The following is an 18,730-nucleotide window of genomic DNA, read 5'->3' on the forward strand; positions in this document are numbered from 1 at the left end:
GGGAGTTGATTACTGATTCAGTCCCCTTACTTTTATCAGTCTGTTCACTTTTGCTTTTTCCTCATGATTCAGTTTTTTTTTTTTCAATTTTTTAAAATGTTTTTATTTATTTTTGAGAGAGACAGAGACAGAATGAGAGTGGGTTAGGGGCAGAGAGAGAGGGAGACACAGAATCCGGAGCAGGTTCCAGGCTCTGAGCTGTCAGCACAAAGCCCGATGCGGGGCTTGAACTCACAAACCATGAGATCATGACCTGAGCTGAAGTGGGACGCTAAACCAACTGAGCCACCCAGGCTCCCCTCCTCATGATTCAGTTTTGATAGGGACCTTTTTATGCTGCCGTGATGTCACTCTCCCTTCTTAATTTCTTATCTGGACACTGCAGTTATCTTCTGACTTTGTACCTGCCTCTGCTACTACCTGGTTTGATTCTTTAAGATGCTACTAGAGTGATCTTTACAAAATACAAATGCAGTCATGCCACTTGGTGCCAAGGATTTTTCAGTATCTCTCATACCATGTTTTTTCTCCCTCTTCTCTTTCTCCCCCTTTCACCCTAGTCACACCCTCATCCTCAGTATATCTTTATACGCGTTGAGAAATCTCCTTCAGCAAATTAACTTGAAGGGGAAATAGCATTTAGTAATCTCAAAAATAAACTCTGACAGGAATTTCAGTACTGTGGGAAAAGGAACTTGGTACATGATGCCTTTGCCTCTTACATCATCAGGTTAGCCCAAGTTTATCTCTACATGGCTGGCAAAGTAGGAGGGCCATGAGGCCTGGGCTATGGTGATTCTGGGTTAATTACAAAGTGGTAAGACTGGCTTCAGTCATGGATGGAGTCCTTTAGTCACAGATAATGCCTATCTATTGTCAAATAAATTCACAAAGTTATCTACATCACAGTAATGGTATATTTGAATGCTCCATATGCAGAATTTGCTACCTGCTAATCAAGCTTTAGTGGTAAACATTTCACATCAGCGCATATAATTAGACATTGATTTTCTCTTCAGAGGTTAGTTTTCTAGCATCTGTAATCAGCATCTCCACTTTCTCCCCATCTCATAGCTCTTTGAAGACAAAAGTCCTAGACCCACTTTTCCAAAATGGCGATTCTACTCCTGTTTTCTACCTTCTTTTGTTTTATAAGCCTGGACCAAAATCAGAGATTAATAAGTGGCTAGCCACAGGTCAGATCTAGCATATGAATTTTGGTTAGCCTACAGTTCCTAATCCAAATTTTAAATTAGTTTCTAATGTTTAAAAACCAGGAAATTACAGATAAAATCCAGATTTCCAGCTTCTTTTGAAAATTTAAAGGCTTTGGCAGTACTTTTTGTTTTGTTCTGTTTTGTTTTTTTTCCCCATTTCAGTGTGGTGAGCTCTGACCCCTTTCTTGGATATGAATTTGGTATGAACTCTGAGGTTGGCCACAAGCCCTGCTAAAGACCCTTCTAGCCACAAAGAAGTATTTGAGTCTATGCCCTTGGGGTCACTCATTCATTCATACAGACATATATTGTGTATCCAATGTACCTGGCAATTCTTGGTCACTTACATAGGTTCTTCTCCTTCACATAACATTGTCACTTTGATTTCATAGAAGCAGAAATGGAGGTTCAGAGAGTCAAATGGCAATTGGCAGAGCCAGATGTGATCTAGGTTATGTTTCATGATCTCTGGTTTCTAGGTCCATCCTAATGACCTACTTTAAAAGGCCCATCCTTTCCTCCCTTATGTCATTTTAACCTGAGATTTTTGCTTACAGCTTAAAATTAAGAAAGGACAAACCTAGGGGTAGCTTAGTCGGTTAAGCATCCAATTTTGGCTCTGGTCATGATCTTGTGGTTTGAGTTCAAGCCCCGAGTCAGGCTCTGTGCTGACAGCTTAGAGCCTGGAGCCTGTTTTGGATTGTGTATCCCTCTCTGTCTGCCCCTCCCTCACTCATTCTCTGTCTCTGTCTCTCAAAAATGAATAAACGTTAAAAAAAAATAATAATAATAAAGGACAAACCTAAAAACTGTCATGACACATAAAGGTAGTTTGCAAAAGTTTCTGTTAGTCACTGTTTTCCCCAGTGGCTTCAGTATTTCATGCATTTTATTTTGTAACAAGTGTATTACTGTATTAGTTCATGTATGTATTCATTGGCTTTTCTGTGTAAGCATGATATACCAACATTTTTCTAGATTATCTCTAACCTGGCAGTATCATCCTTTTACACAATTATTAACGTCACTTAAATAGAATCAAAGAACAATAGAATTAGAAAAAAAATTTTTTTTTAACATTTATTCATTTTTTGAGAGACAGAGCATGAGTAGGGGAGGGGCAGAGAGAGAGGAAAGACACAGAATCCAAAGCTGGCTCTAGGCTTTGAGCTGTCAGCACAGAGCCCGACGCGGGGCTCGAACTCACAGACTCTGAGATCATGACCTGAGCTGAAGTTGGACGCTTAACCGACTGAGCCACCCAGGCGCCCCACAATAGAATTTATTTTAATTCCTGAGGCAAAAACCTGTTCTCAAAAGTAATGTTTTCTGAAAATGACACAAGTGTACCCTTCAGCAGTAATATCTAGAGGCTATATAAAAGACACACATTTTCAAATAATACAGAAGCTTTAAAACAGATGTAGACACAAAATGCCCTCTGAACCCACACTTACTCAGTGACATTACCTGTTTTGCAGGGTTGATTCATCTTGTTTCTGATGAGTTTGGTCCTGTGAGAAATGACTACTGGCAGAAAAATGAAGGATAAAAGTGGAAATGAGTACATAACCACAGGTACAATCTAAGACTAAAACTGTGGGCAGGCCACGTGAGCTCGCTGGCTGGTGTAGCTTGAATTGCAGAATGATTGAAATTGCCCCATTTCTGCATTTGTGAAATGGAGTATAATCACTGTGTTCCAGGGTGTGACTGACAAATACTAGCTGGTGAGTAAATCTTCATTCCCATTCTCAGCAGGTTAATGTAAGAGGACAGTTTTTTTTTTTTTAAACACCATATGATTTAAACAGTTGTGTGAACAGAATCAATTAACAGAGTCAATTAAGTTTCATCTATGCTACCTGGGAACAGTAGTAGTATTTATGTGAAAGTACATAACGTGTAAAGCCACATAAGGTAGATTATGTTAAAAAGAGTTAGAATTTTCACTTAAAATATATTAAAAAAAAATTTTTTTTAAAGAGTTCCTCTTCTTGCCAAAAAACCCTTAGATGTTGATAGTGGGGGGGGGGGGGCTGTGAATAAATGGGGCCAGGAGGAATATTGGAAATCTCATACACACACACACACCACGCTATAATATATGTGACTTTTATGTATACATGTAAGATAGCTTTAAAAAAAATATATATATATATACACATATATATATATATATATATATATATATATATATATATATATATATAACATATATACTAAAGCCCATAGGTAAGCTGGAACAAAGGCAGTCCAGCAGGGGTTGGGCCCCAGGGAGAGAAGGCAGCCTGAAGGGGATTAGGAAGATTGGAGATTGGTTACATGGGTGGAGGACTTGAACAAGATATATTGAGGTAAATGGGAGTCAGAGTTTTTACTGTCCAGGAAAGGAGTTAAAAATATGTAAAGAGGGACCCTGTTTTTATTTATTGATTTATTTAAAGTTTATCCATTTATTTTGAGAGAGAGAGGGAAAAAGAGAGATTCCCAAGCTGGCTCTGTACTGCCAGTGCAGAACCCGACATGGGGCTTGAACTCATGACCTGCAAGATCATGACCTGAGCCAAAATCAAGAGTCAGACGCTTAAACAACTGAGCCACCCAGGCACCCCCCACTTTTTAAAAAAAGTGTATTTTGAGAGAGAGAGAGGCAGAAAGAGAGAGAGAGTACCATCCTATTTTTAAATACCAGTTTCCATCAAAGAAATCTTTGGAAAATGGCTTATCTCCAGGCTGAAGTGGAAGACACACAAGATAGGTCTGAAAGTATGGAAGTGTTCAGAGAAGAATGGTGGCTTGCCAGTGGACAGAGAAGCTAGCTTTCAGAGGCACCCAGTGGCTAAGGATGACAATTTGAACAAATACATGATGACAATAATGGATTTGCTCTCACTGAATAGGAATCTGCAAATCCATTTTGTTATAAATAATAAGTCATTATAGCAAAACGCCCATTAATAAAACACAGAAGGAATGCAGGAACTAGAAAATCACCATCTGGCAACTAACAGAGTAATAATTCAGAATTCAAGAAAGCAAAGAGCAGAGAGTTAATGGTGAATGAAGAACAAACTATGTAGCCTCAAAATATTACCTCTGCAAAATACTTAACATAAAGCTACATATTAATTATAAAGGGAAAGGATAACTTTATACTGGTGAGGCCTACTCAGATGATCAGTTAATTAATATCACCAGCATCCGGACGGACTGACTTCGTAAGCGCCTCCTGGTAAGACACACTAAGAAGAGCATAGCATCACCTCTGTGATATTCCTGTAACAAAGGCATACTCTGAATCCAGTCATGAAGAAGCTTGAAACTCCCAATGGAGGGACCTCTATAAAACAGTCACCTTGTTCTGGATTTGAATGAGTCTTGACAACTACTAGGAACATGTGATGGTGGTTTGAATACTTCAACCATAAAAGACATAATGGGGCAACTGGCAAAATAAATAAAATTACCAACCTTTGTTCAAAAACTTTTATTTACTATAAAGACAAAACACCAAAATAGGTACAAATACTATAAAATTGGTTCAATGGGGTAAAAATTTTAATTAAAATATCTCGATATATTTAAAATAACAAAGGATACATTTAAGCCAAATTTTCTTAACCCAGAGATTTTTTTTTTTTTTTGTAACATTTGCTTACATAGTAAGGTGCTAATAGAAGTTAGCCCTTAAGCCCTGGAAGTCTTAGGAATCATAGTCACACAGCAAATATAATTTCATTGTGAAAGTGAACTTTGGTAGAAGAAAAATCTATAGGACACCTGAGGTAGTAGAACCTGGAATAAACAGCAGTAGACATTATTTACAACTTGAGTACCAAATAACATTAAGAACACAAAAATAATTACACAATTTTCAGTCCAGCTTTGATCCAAAGAAAATAAGAATATTATATCACATTTGCATTGAAAACAAAACAAAAAACAAAACACCACAATTACCAGCAAGCTGAGGGAACTGCAAACAAACTCAAACAATGGATTTGGACATCTAGAGGCAGTTTGAGTTTGAAATGTGGTGGGCATGGTGATCTACAAAGTAATACTGATTAGCTGAGGTTCCTCAGTTTATACAGTTTACATTTCTGTCAGACACAGTACTGATCTGACCAGTGATCTTCCAGTACATCAAATGGCAAGAGTGCATCCGTTAAAGCTTGCACATGAGAAACTTGGAAACAATCTTATTAGAGTTGTGAAAATTCTAAGTAGTCACACACAAAAGATAGAAAATAAAAAAGAAAGTCAAGTACAACACATGTAGAGCTACCAAACTTCACATTTCGGTACTATTTTTAACTCTTCAAATATTGCCAATCTTCCAAAACAAAGGAATGTAAAATTTCACTAAGAGACACATTCACATAGAAAAAAACCCCAAAAAAACAAAAACCCAAAAAACCAAAACTGTCTTTTAAAAATTATATGCAATATATCCCTGTAAACTTAACTTGTAACTTATTTTACTTCCAATTTGTGTTGTACACTTAAAATGTACTCTATATAGCTTATTTAGTTTATCCTGAGTCTTTGAGAATAACCAATTCTGTTTCATTCTGCAACAATTCAACTGGCGTCTGAAGAGTTAAAATTTAACATCTCAAAAAGCTGTATTAAATATTTAATCAGTACTTGATTTTAAAAGACTCACAAAAAAAGGATAAAAGAGCTGCCATTTTCCTTCTAGATTCCATGTATCTGAATTCCACTCAGATGAAAACCATTAGATAATTGTGCAAAATTCAAGGATTAGTAAGTGGAATCCATTTGACTTTTCTTTCTGAACACATTTTCAAAGTCCCAAGCAGATTTATTTTGTACAAACGCTATTATTAATAGTTGGGTCATTAGTTAATTTTTCTTTAATGGTCAGCCAGGCCTAGTGGAAAGAGATGATGCATGGTAGAAGGAAAATAGCAGTCTCATGTTGTTATTAGTGGTGATGACGAATGATGGATTGTTACATACAAAGTAAGACTTCAGTGGTGTGAAGTTTCCTACAAAAGAAACCAATACATTAAAAGAACTCAAATAAATTTCAAGGTAATCTTGATCTTGGTTGTGAGCTGCATCACAGAGAATAGTTGATTTTCACTTAATTTATATTTAACCTGCATGAAAAGAGCAGTGACTGACTCAATGAAGGTAGTATTTTATTATATTCCAATTTAAACAAAATTAATCTGTATTAAAAAAAAAAACACTTGGAATAGCAAGATATTTAATAAACTCTAGTTCACATCTAGTTCTATTTTTTTTTCTGGTTTGAAAAGATCACCTTTCCCTGAATATTAAACAAAAGTGAAGGTGAAATGAAAATATAGAACCATAATTTCCAAAAACGAAATGAATGGGCCAACAGTAAAATGCACAGTGAACCACAACTGCCCAGGCATTTAAAAAATAAAGGTCAACTGTGGTTCATAAAGAAGTCATCAACTTTTAAAAATATATTTACTGCTACTTATAGCATATTCCGATCTAAAAGAGGCAGATACTGATTTATAGCCAGTGACAAAAAACTGAACGGAATTGCAGAACCCCCTGCCTGTGATCATGATATGAAATGGAAGAATAATTGAAACATTAAAATAGATCCTGAGCCCCTCAGCTGCTAATATTGCTGAAAAAGTGCTCCAAAAAACCCCAAAATATGCTTCTGTTCATTAGTCATGCAAACTTCATTGCTTTCCTGTTTACCTATGGCCAGTTCTTTGAAAGGCACAGTTTATAGTGTCTGCACAAACTGTGGACTTTTGCATACTAAGCTTAGGTACAGATCATGATTTGTCAATCACATACTTAGGTAAGGGTTCCCACTGGTCTTGTTCATAGCTGTTCGTTGGCATGAAGGCCAGCAGATTATCAACGTGGTTCCCCACAAAAGTTTTTTTCTCTTGATGAGCATCCTGTCCCCATTATAGTTTGTGTAAATGGCTACCATGTAGTACGGAAGACTGGATGCTTCAGTAGCTCTCTTGACGGAGGTCTATCCTGAGGTTGAAGTTCCAAACACCGAAGAGCCACATCCCGTAAACCAGGAGACAAATGTGAAGGGATCGATGGAGCAGTAGTTGCACTTGCAATCTGTAAGAAAACCACCTGTGTTGAAACTTGCCACAATTGGAACTTCTGATGTATTAGTACATGTGCATAGATTTCAAAGCCTCTATATGTGCATCCTGTACACAGGCACTGAGGCTACAGTGGATGGACTTCTTTCTGACAATCTGTGCAAAAACTCACCCGCTGGATGGGAGGCTTCCTTCAAGAACCTTCAAATTTTAGGATTTTAGATTGATCACTACATCTGGATCAGGTCGATCTATAGTTTTCCTTACTGTCTCAAATGAACAAGACTAAGTGCATTAAAATGGTCAGACAGGAAGAGTATTCAGTTTACTATATGCTTTACTCATATTCATTCTCCAGTATGGCTTTTGTGATCTTTGCTTCATCATGCATTTTCTAATATTCAGCACAGCGAGCTATTCCAAGTGAGCAAGACCAAACCTGGCCAGTACATTAGAAACACACCTGCACTGAATGAGGAAGTTCTAGGAGTGTGAAAAGGGCTGGAAGAAGTTATGGCAGGTGTGAGGTGCTGGGGAGCCAGTGCACAGGACTGATACTAGTCACTGTGCACACAGACAGCTGTGTGCTAAGGGCTTCACTAAGACCCAGAGGTAAATTTGTTTGTTCCCATAATAATCCCATGAAGTATGTGCTGTTATTATACCTATTTTATAACCAAGAAAACAGAGGGTAGACAGAAATCATTTCCCTAGTCACACGGCTTTATGGAACCAGGGTTTGAAACCAGGTCTGTATGGCTCCAAAGCCCTAGCTTTTACCTAGCACAAGTCTGGATCAAAAGCTAAAAATCTCAACTATTCTACTATTCTTTGATGGAAATGGACAGACAGGATTTGGCACCTGACTTGGGTGTACATTTTTTAAATACAGAAAATAGTAAATCAGATTGTAAAAATTTGTGGATTATATACAGGAAGAGCTTTACATTTTTACACTTGAAAGTCTGAGATATACACATATTTCACCTAGGAACAATGACTCATTATTTGCTAACTCATTGTTCACAATGACTTTATGGAGCCTAACTACTGTGAAAAATGAGAACCAACTGTACATGCTGCCAGCATTCACCGCACCATATGAATTCCTGCATATGTATACATACATATTTATTTCAAGGAAGATCTGCCTGGACATTAGATTGAGAGTTATGGAGAACCCATGAAAATCTTCCTCCTGCCAATTTTAGTGGAAAGAAGTAATTTTTTATATCATAAATACCTTAAATATCAAAGCAAGATGATTGGAGTGTTTTTCTGCATTCCAGGGTGGTTTAGCACAAGCCATTTCTATAATAGCACAGCCAACACTCCATACATCACAGCTCCTACCATATTGCTGACCTCTTAGTACCTAAAATAAAAAAAAGAGTTAATTTGGAAATAGGATCCATTAAAAAAAGACAAAGACATTCTGTAATTACGGATTCTAGTTTTTTTATTTCAAACCAGGACAATGGTACAAACAGCAATTCCATGGACTAGTCTGATGTCTCATTTATTTCATCAACAAACTTAATCTGTGTGGTACAAAAAATATTTTGGAGAACTGGGAGATTCTGAAGAAGGATCACATCACAGAATTTCAAAGCAGCCCCAGTGCACTTAAAAGTTAACTATGGGGCCAAAGGACAACCAGTTATCATTACATATGAACACGAAGAGTTCTGAACACAAAAGAAGCCTAATTCAGAATTGTAATGTTTACTTAAACTTCTACTAAGTCCTGCTTCTGTGTCATCTCCCTTTTGAATATAGAGAGAGAACAGTTGTTAAGATTTCTAATTATGTGCACTTTGGGCTTACTACAAAACAAGTAGTATAAATTACCCCAAAATTCTTTGTTAGAAATAGCTTTTAAGCAAATCTACGAAAACCCATCTTTTAAAATTTTGTCAAGACCAAGATAGAAAGGCAGGGATTAAGAGTCTGAAATCAAGGATACCATTAAAACCTTATTTTTAGACTCATGGACTTTTAAGTGGTAAGCATATACTGAATAACACCGCAAACTAATTTGCTATAATTCTGTCACATAGAACTCCAGATATTTTCTTTCAGCACACTCAAAGCTGCTTCTCACCTCAGGTGCCATAAATGCAATTGTCCCCAATAACTGTCCCTGAAACTCTCCTGCACCAGTTCCTTTTGATGCCAACCTGGCTGCAGCTCCAAAATCTGCAATTCTCAGTCTCTGACCTGTGCTGTCAATTAGCAAATTGGCACCTGTCAACAAAAACAGCAAATGACCTTGTATGTTAAAAAACAAAAGGATTCAAATCTCAGTAAAATACTACTAATAGGACAATCACAGAAGAAGTGGGTATGTCAGAGGTTCAGAGAACTCTCCCCTCTCAATTCGAAGGCACACAGGTATGGACATGTAAAACAAATAAAATCCAAATCCTCAAAGGGAAGATGAAAGTAAGAAGGCATAAAGAGATACAAAGGCAGACATTTAGTGAAATGTCACTAAGTGTTGAAAGCCTTTAATATAATGAATCCCAACAAAAACCTTCCCTCAACATTAAAGTTTTAGTGTAGCTTACATTTTAAGACAAAATTTGTTGAAATATACCTAAGACCAATTCAAAATACACACTGTCAAATACTAGCCAAAGACTTTCATGTAAGGAAACCAAAGCTGCTCTTAAACAAAATAAACTGCAAAAGATTTGAAAGGCCTTTTCTCAAAAAAGTTCATAATATCCCAGTTATTTTAAATAAAACCAGGAATGGGAACTTTTGGGGAGGCAGTAGAGATCAGGAGACCAAGAAAGGTAATCAGAGACCTGAATTTTATACTTGGTTTGCCATTAGTTAGTTAGACTGAAAAAAAAAAAAAATCAGCAGTAAGAATGGAAAAGTCACAGCCTAAGGAAGGCAGATTATATGATTCCAAAGGTTCCTTTCGCTTAGAATAATTCTAGTGATTTGAGTTACTCTGGAGAAACAGTCCCATAGATAATCTCAAGTTAGAAATTATCAACAAAGGTCTGAGTTTTAAAACTACATTTGATTTCTACCTCTTGCTAATAGGTAGTAATGAAAAGAATTCTTACCTTTGACATCTCTGTGAATGATCTGGTTTTCATGGAGATATGAAAGGCCACGAAGTAATTGTTCAGTATAGTTAATAACTACTGATTCTTTGAAGGCTCCATATTTACTGAGCAAATGAGCCACAGATCCCCCTTTAAGACAAACATGTAATGATAGTTATCATAAATTTAAGCCAAATTAAAACCACTGATTACATTTTGGTTACATTAGCTTGCACCACATGAACTGACATTCATGTATGGAATGTTATATTTATACACTGCATCAGAAGTGAAACTGATTTAAAAACTAACACATTCCTAACAATTAGACATTTTCATCAAACTTTCATGAACTAGTTTTTTGGGAGGTCAAGATTTCAGAAAGCTTTAAAACTTAATAGTTTTACATGGAGCCATTTCTGAAATGTACCATTCACCTCTCTTTTTGATAGATACATAGAACACTTTTTTTTTTTTTTGAGAGAGAGCATTAGGGGGGAGAGGCAGAGAGATTCTTAAGCAGGCTTCACCCCCCAGTGTGGAGCCCAATGTAGGGTCTGATCTCATGACCGTGAGATAAGCCAAAATCAAGAATCTAATGCTCAATCAACTGAGCCATCCAGGTACCCCCAAAATACCTTTAAAAAAATTTTTTTTTAATGTTTGTTTATTTTTGAGAGAGAGTATGCGAGCAGGGGAGGGGCAGAGAGGGAGATAGAGAATCTGAAGCAGCTCCAGGCTCTGAGCTGTCAGCACAGAGCCCGAGGTGGGGCTCAACTCACAAACTGCGACATCATGACCTGAGGACATCATGACCTGCGACATCATGACTTCGGACATCATGTCCGAAGTCAGATACTTAACCGAATGAGCCACCCAGGCACTCCCAAAATACCTTTCTTAATAATAAGATTTAAATAAACAGTGCTAACATGTTACTTAGCAGAAGGTAAAGAGAATAGGAGGAGCCAGAAGATCGAGCATTAGGCTTCATATTCTATTATCTACTAGTTGTGACCTGGTACAAGTCACAAACTCAGTAAACCTCACTGAGAAGTATATGTAATAGTCAACCTGAAAACAACCATCAACCTAGCTATGACCAACATCAGAGAACATATTAAGAATAAAAATCAACTCTTCAAGCACAAAAAAATCTAAAAAGTTAAACCACTTATTCATTCATTACATCGCAAGTTACTTGTTTTACTGTATATATGGTATATTTTGTCATTATTTATTCACGTAGATAAGGTTCAATTTTATGCTTCATTGCTTAATTTTTCCAAGTTGTATCTTTTTTCTTTTTTATTCTTTTTTTTTTTTTTTAACGTTTATTCATTTTTGAGAGAGAGCACGAGCTGGGGAGGGGCAGAGAGAGAGGGAGACACAGCATCTGAAGCAGGCTTCAGGCTCTGAGCTGTCAGCACAGGGCCCAATGTGGGGCTTGAACTCAAAAACCATGAGATCGTGACCTGAGCCCAAGTCGGATGCCTAACCAACTGAGCCACCCAGGTGCCCCTCCAAGTTATATCTTAATTTCACTTTTATATTGTCATGTTAAAACATCTCAAATCTGTCCAACTAATGACAGCCACCTGGAAAAATATGGGTCTTATACGTAGCGGTTTAAAAAAAATTATTCTTATAAAAGAATGCTATATAATCATTTAAAAAGAAACAGACGGGCGCCTGGGTGGCTCAGTTGGTTAAGCGTCCGACTTCGGCTCAGGTCATGATCTCAAGGTTTGTAAGGTTCAGCCCCGTGTTGGGCTCTGTGCTGACAGCTCAGAGCCTGGAGCCTGCTTTGGATTCTGTGTTTCCCTCTTTCTCTGCCCCTCCCCTGCTCACACTCTGTCTCTGTCTCTCTCAAAAATAAACCACTGAAAAAGTTTCAAAGTTAGAGACAGTATTTTATTTGTATTTAAAGACAAGATATTTACAGTTTATATTATTAGGGTGATTTGCTTTTAGAAATTCAAGCTATTTAATAAAAATATGTATTCATCAAAATGTTTTTCCTAAATTTAACGTCAACCAGAAAGTTAAATTCATGTACTATTATTGGTAATTTAAAACATGAACATACCTGCCATCCATTCGATGAAGAGATTATAATTGCTCTTCTCACATGTGGCTCCCAACATCCTAATGATGTTGGGATGATTCAAATGGCTCATCATTCTGATCTCTTCTCTTAATGCTTCCACTACTTCTTCTTGCTCAGAAGATGTATTTCTGACGTATGTCACCTGTTTCAGTAACCATGTTTACAAGGTTTTTAATTCTGATGAATTTCTATTTACAGTTTTCACTGACAATCTGATCTAAAATGGGCAAATTCATATTAGCTTATATAATAGGAATTGGCATTTATGCTCATGGATGCAATGTAGATACTTCATAAAAAGCCAATTCAAATGCTTTTAGACAGGATGTGGCTTAAACAGTGAAATATCAGAAAAGTGACAAAAAGATGGGACATAGCCAATCCTCCCAAACCGAAGACAGAATGAGAAAAGCCAATTCATGGAAGAACCAATGTGATTTAAAAATGAAAACTTAATTATTTTCTTATCTTGATAAGCATGCTCATCATAAAAAGTAAACTACCAGAGCCCCCAAGATGATGGTACATTGGTTACATTGCTAAAAGGAGTATGAAACCATACCTCTGTTTATAAAAAGCACAACCAAAAACCAAAAACAGCCACTATGAGGCCCACCTTGATGTTGCATCTTAGAATCGTCATGCATAGTCACACTTAAAGACTGTACTTTGAGGGATCGTTTCTATAATTTGTTAAAATAATCATGCTTCAGCTTTTCAATAGAATTCATGATGCTTTTGGTGCTTTGGCAGTATTTACTTTGAAATTTAGGTTTGTGATAATCAAAGAATGAAAGCATATACACAAAGGGACCTAGCCTTTACTTTTCTTATTTGCTCATGCTTCATTTTTATAATTTAAATCATTTATGTGCTCACCAGATATTTACCTGTTTAACAGCCATTAAAGTTCCAGTTCCCACATCTTGAGCCTGATAACAAGAAGAAAATGCTCCAAGGCCTATCTGCTGACCTTTTAGCCATTCAGTGTCTTCTCTGTAAGGTTGCTTTGCTTTGGTATGTCCTGGTAGAGTTTCGGGTGTCTACATATTAAATGAAAGCAATCTTTTTACTATTAAGTTAAAAGAGGAAGGATCTGTGAAATTAGCCTCGCAAAATATTATTCTTGTTCAGTCTGGCTTCCCAAACTACCTATAAAGTTGACCTCTGAATGGGCAGTGTTGGTGACCAATGTCAAATGCAGAAGTGATCACCATTATAGAACCAACCAGAAATGCCTTTGAAATAGTCAAGGAGTGTGTGTTTAAGCAATGACACGATATTGTATACAATGTGTAATTCTATGTGAAAAATTGCTTCTAATGATTAACTTGTGTAAAAAACATCATTTCTGAATTAGATTTTAGCGGTACAAAGAAACTCTAATCTCTTTAAGACTTGTACTTACATCCTGTTGAATAATGATGATATCCTCTCCATTTTCAACCTGTAGTTGAGGAACTATGGGGAGGGCATCCTGAGACGCTGACATTGCCATGGCAATTGCTAAAGCTTCTTCTTCTTCAGCTTCCATCTTTTCTTTGCACTTCTGATTATGATTCACATCATCTTTGTAGGTATCATCATTTTCATCCTTTTCAGGAGACAGGACAGCAACTTCTGACTTAAAAGTTACTGTTGTGTCACTTGAAGGCATAGATGCTTCAAGAAGGTCCTCAATGCTGGAATTGAGTTCTGTATTGACGTCTAATCTGCATTTCTCTTCTACTGGGGTGAATACTGTCTCATCACTGGGTATAACAGCACTACTGCTATTGCTGCTGCCACCAAAGCTGTCATCACATTTGGAAGTACTACTTTTCAGATCAAGTGTCATGCTATTCTTTGAGACATCTCCTTGTTTACTTGTATTACCTGGGGTAGGTCGAGACGGCTTTGGCCTGTGTATAGTACTAGAAGGCAGGGGTCTTGACTGAGTAAAGATGGGGGAAAGTTTATCTGAGTCTCTGTTTTCGGAACAGTTTCTCTGGAACTGTAGAGAAAACTTACGCTGTGTTTGAGGAGATGCAGAAGGTATTTTGCAGGGAATGAATCCCTGAGGTCTATGCTTAGCGATATCTGTTCCGGTACCAACTGGTGCAGATGGGGCAGATGAAGAAGGAGTTGACAAGGATGGAAACACTAATTGGGAATGATGAGATAAAGGAGAGGAGTTCAAACACTGACTGTGGGGTCTGCCTTTAGTTTGAACCACTGGCTTTGGTTGCTCCACTGTTGTTGAACTAGGAAGTCCTACTGAAATGCTGCCCAGTCTGTCAGTAACGTCTTCTGAATTGGCACTCAGTTTTGTGGCACACAGTACTTTTCCAGTTTTCTCTAAATGGTCTGTGTGCTCAAGGGAGCTGTTCTCTGTGGTTTCGGGAAAGCTGCTAGAGACAGATGCCTGCAAAAAGCTGTCATGTTGACCATCCAAATTGTCTTCTATGCCCAGCTGGATGGCCTCAGCGATTTCCACCTCATCTGCAATAGCCATCAGACGACGACGCATCCTGGTAAAATGAGTGGAACTGGAAACATTCAGCATTTCTAACAGTTTTGAAAATACATGGGGTACTGCAGTAACCATTCTTGCAGAACTCAGATAGATCCTTCGGGAGAGTTTGCCAACCATTGAGTGGGAATTATCAATGGACTGCAAAGCAAAGGTTAAGAGGGACAGCAGCTTTTTATACCTGAAAGAAAAAAACACATTCAATTACAAGTTAAAATTACTGCAAAATATACACAAATAAAAAGAAGCTTATACATTTAAAAACAGTCCTTTCAGTACAAAGGATCTATATATTTTCAATTAAATAGCCCAGGCTTGAGGTTTTTATGTCAATCAAATATTAAGGTATTAGTAGTAACCTGTATATGTTCTGTAGTTTCTAAGTCTTTCTAAAATGTGTCCTTCTTTGGGGAGGGGGGAGGGCGGGATAAGGTAGGGATGGGGTAGGAGGGAAGAACAAAGTAATGTATTTGCAGAAGAAAAATTACCTGACTTCAACAGGCTCAGCTTGTGAAACATCAGTACTGGCGATATGAGGGTAAAATTCAGCAGGAAATTCCAACAGCAGTCTGTCCATAAGACAAAGGCGGCCCAGAAGTTCTTGCCAGTTGTTTGATTCAGTTTGGTTTCCAAGAATACAACTTAAGACATAATCAACACCACCAATACCAATGGATCCTACAAAAAGGAAATAACAACTGAAAAACAGTGATACTAAAATCTAAAACATGATCAAAATAGCATAAAGACCAAGAAAAATACTCTAATTATATTCATTTTAAGTATTGTTTAGATTAATTCCTATTTCTAATGTTAGCTGACTGAATCAATTTACACAATTACTTCAAAATCCTGTATACAGCTGCCCTATCAGAGATTATGGGATTATGATAAGACCTGCTACATTTATTTTAAGTAAAAAGATTTTACCAGCTTTAAGTATTTCTCTGCCAACTGCCAACTCTCCTGCTTGGCCTTTGCACAATTCCAACAGGGTTGATATAGACAGCTGACTTGTGCGACTAAAAATGAAAGAAGCAACATCAGACTTGGATCTTATCCTGGATAAAATACACATTAAAAGGACAAAAGGACAATAGTAATGTAATGCCATATGAAAAGGTGGCAAAAAATAGTTTCACAAGTGTTTGCTTTTCCACCACTAAAATCAATTTACAGTGTTGCTACAGATAATATTCATTATTTAAGGTCTAATTTCATAAGCTTTACCTCATCTATGTTAAGCACAGAATCTTTACTAGTGGCTCTTAGCAAATGTTGATTTAAATAGCAAACCAGGTAGAAGGCATATTTTGATTACTTCATTAAAAAAGACAGAAGACTCATTTTGATTTCTGAATTTTCACTAAGAATCTCTTAAATTAAAAACAAAACCTCCCCCTCCAAAATCTTCATGTTCTCTTATATAGCCAGAGTGAGTTCCAAGTATCTTAAAACCTCTACTGTATTTTTTATAATGTCCATCATCAAAGCAACCAGGTAAACAATCTAACTTTAGAATTCTGGAAAGCACACAACAACTGCCACAAAAGCAATGAAGTTTTCAGAAAAATACTGATTCTCATACTGAAAAATCATGTGATTTTTCTGTGTATTTTGCTAATGATTTGTTAATTTGCCTGTTAATGTTCTTGAGATATTATAGGACTCTCCTTAATAAGAAAATCTCTAATACTTTCAATCCATAGGCTTGGATAGAGAAAACAATGGAGGAAAAAGATGTAATGAAATGAGAAGCAAATCAAATCTAAGCACCTAATTTTTGAGACCAGTTACAAATGACAGCATGCGATGGAAGGAGGAAGACAAAGGCTGGGCTGAGAGAGCTCCAAATGGGTGTAATGGCAGAGGCATAAGGGTGAGTCCATGCTTCCTTACCACCTGAGACCGGCTGGATGTGAAGAGGTGAGAACCACCAAACAACTGTTCCCAGCTATGCTCACTAAGTGAAAAGTCATCTTTTCCTCCCACTTCACAGAACGGGAAAATAAAAGTGAACCAGGGGTCTCATAAAGGCACAGCCTGAGCTTATTTTACTATGATCATGCCTCACTTCTCTACCTTACTATCTCTACTCTCCCAGTTAGCATTACTCTTGCTCCTTGTCAGTTTTTATGGATATTGCAATGATGTATGCAATTTGTTATTGTTGTTTTAAACATAAACTGTCATAGAGTAAAATTCCATTACACAGCAAATATGGAATGGTTGGGTTTTTTCAACCAGGTATAATGATTTTATAGGTTCCTATCCTGTGTAACTCATTCTCTAAAATGAGATTATATTTGTATCAGCTACTATTCTCACCAACTGGCCTTGAGATTAAGGATATTGCTTTATAATAAAAGAAAATCACAACACAGTAATGTGGTTATCCATGCAGTTTGTTAGCCTGGTTTTTACTTGCCATTAGCCCTTCTCCCTAGTGCTGAAAATCTTTCAGTGTTACATTTTAATTTCAAATCTCATTTTAGAAAACAATATTCAAAGCCTCATTTAATAAATATGTATCAAATACTCACCAGGTATGAGGCTTGCTGCTAGGCTTTTAATATAAGAGGGTTTGAAGCAGTTCATCAATAGGGCCTTACCTATTGGCATCTGCACACTTGACTAGGATGGTGTCTACAACTGGCCGGAGAAGTCTCTGCAGTTTGATTCTTTCTGCCAAACTATGGCAAGGAGTATATACCAGCATGGCTCTCAATGTTTTCTGTGGGGGGGGGGCGGGGGGGGAAACCTGAAGGTCAGTTTAACTGCATTTGAAAAGCATCAGAGACTCTGGTATAATCTGAGACAATTTAATAAACACAATACATAATGATAGGAATAGATTTATAACCCATAAATAAAATAATCCATGAATCCATATTGATACAAATAAAAAACTGAATAAATAAATAGATGGGGTAGAAAGAAATGCTCTGAACTATTTCTATAATTTTTAAAGTATGTATTTCAAAATGAAAAGAGTTTCCAATGGCCAAAACTGGAATAATATGAGCAACAACTTAAATGATGACAGGATTGCATTATAACCCACAGACTAAAATACTCATCAGCCTATATTGATAAAATTTAAAAACTGAATAAATACACAATGAGGCAGAAGAGACAGCTCCTCTTTATAGAAGAATTCCTATTAATTAATGTAGAAGGAATGAGAGAAATAGGAAGTCAGCATTAGAATACCACAATAATAACTGCTGTAGACAAGATCCACTGAAAAATGCTAAAACCAGTAAGCAAAATTCTGAAGAGAAACAGGGTCTTTGCATAGTCTCAAAGTATCTGCCTCAAAACATTTATTGTCATTTTATAGCAAGGAACCCCGTAAACATCACCTTTACCAAGTGATGAAGGACAGCATCACCAGTACTTGGCACATCATGTACCCCTTGATACACTGCACTAAGAATGCACATAAATCTCTGATATTCTTGTGAAAAATGCATAAACTGAACCTAATCATGAGGAAATATCATAAACCCAAAATGAGGGACATTGTTCAAAATAAGTGGTCAGCACACTTTCAAAGTGTCAAGATCTATGCGAGACAAGGAAAGACTGAGGAGCTGTCACAGATGGGAAGAGATTAAGGGAGCATGATAACTAAATGCTATGTGAGTTTCTGGACTGGATCCTAAAACAGAAAAAAAGACATTATGGAAAAACTGGTGAAAACTGAATAAAGTCTGCAGCTTAGCTGT

The 18,730-nt window shown here is 37.0% G+C and overlaps 1 protein-coding gene and 1 long non-coding RNA gene across 5 annotated transcripts in view; one reads left to right on the forward strand and one right to left on the reverse strand.

Annotated features, from left to right (window-relative positions):
• Window positions 1-4,692: 4,692 nt before the first annotated feature.
• MAP3K1 (mitogen-activated protein kinase kinase kinase 1) overlaps window positions 4,693-18,730 on the reverse strand; it is a 79,470-nt gene continuing 65,432 nt past the window's right edge. For all 4 annotated transcript variants that reach the window (XM_019414288.2, XM_019414291.2, XM_019414290.2 and 1 more), the window contains exons 11-20: window positions 17,612-17,733; window positions 15,930-16,021; window positions 15,488-15,677; window positions 13,896-15,180; window positions 13,378-13,530; window positions 12,467-12,629; window positions 10,396-10,527; window positions 9,417-9,559; window positions 8,556-8,687; window positions 4,693-7,325 (exon numbers count right to left, since the gene is read on the reverse strand). In XM_019414288.2, the coding sequence (XP_019269833.1) occupies window positions 7,176-7,325; window positions 8,556-8,687; window positions 9,417-9,559; window positions 10,396-10,527; window positions 12,467-12,629; window positions 13,378-13,530; window positions 13,896-15,180; window positions 15,488-15,677; window positions 15,930-16,021; window positions 17,612-17,733 (2,562 nt within the window). In that variant the 3' untranslated portion in view covers window positions 4,693-7,175. The remainder of the gene's footprint in view (window positions 7,326-8,555; window positions 8,688-9,416; window positions 9,560-10,395; window positions 10,528-12,466; window positions 12,630-13,377; window positions 13,531-13,895; window positions 15,181-15,487; window positions 15,678-15,929; window positions 16,022-17,611; window positions 17,734-18,730) is intronic.
• LOC109246349 (uncharacterized) lies at window positions 14,900-17,382 on the forward strand. The gene is made up of 2 exons (XR_002071311.2): window positions 14,900-15,000; window positions 16,709-17,382. It is a non-coding gene; the product is annotated as an uncharacterized LOC109246349 (long non-coding RNA).

The sequence above is a fragment of the Panthera pardus genome, unplaced genomic scaffold (assembly GCF_024362965.1).
Source record: "Panthera pardus isolate Hobbes unplaced genomic scaffold, ASM2436296v1 HiC_scaffold_2, whole genome shotgun sequence".
NCBI lineage: Eukaryota > Metazoa > Chordata > Mammalia > Carnivora > Felidae > Panthera > Panthera pardus.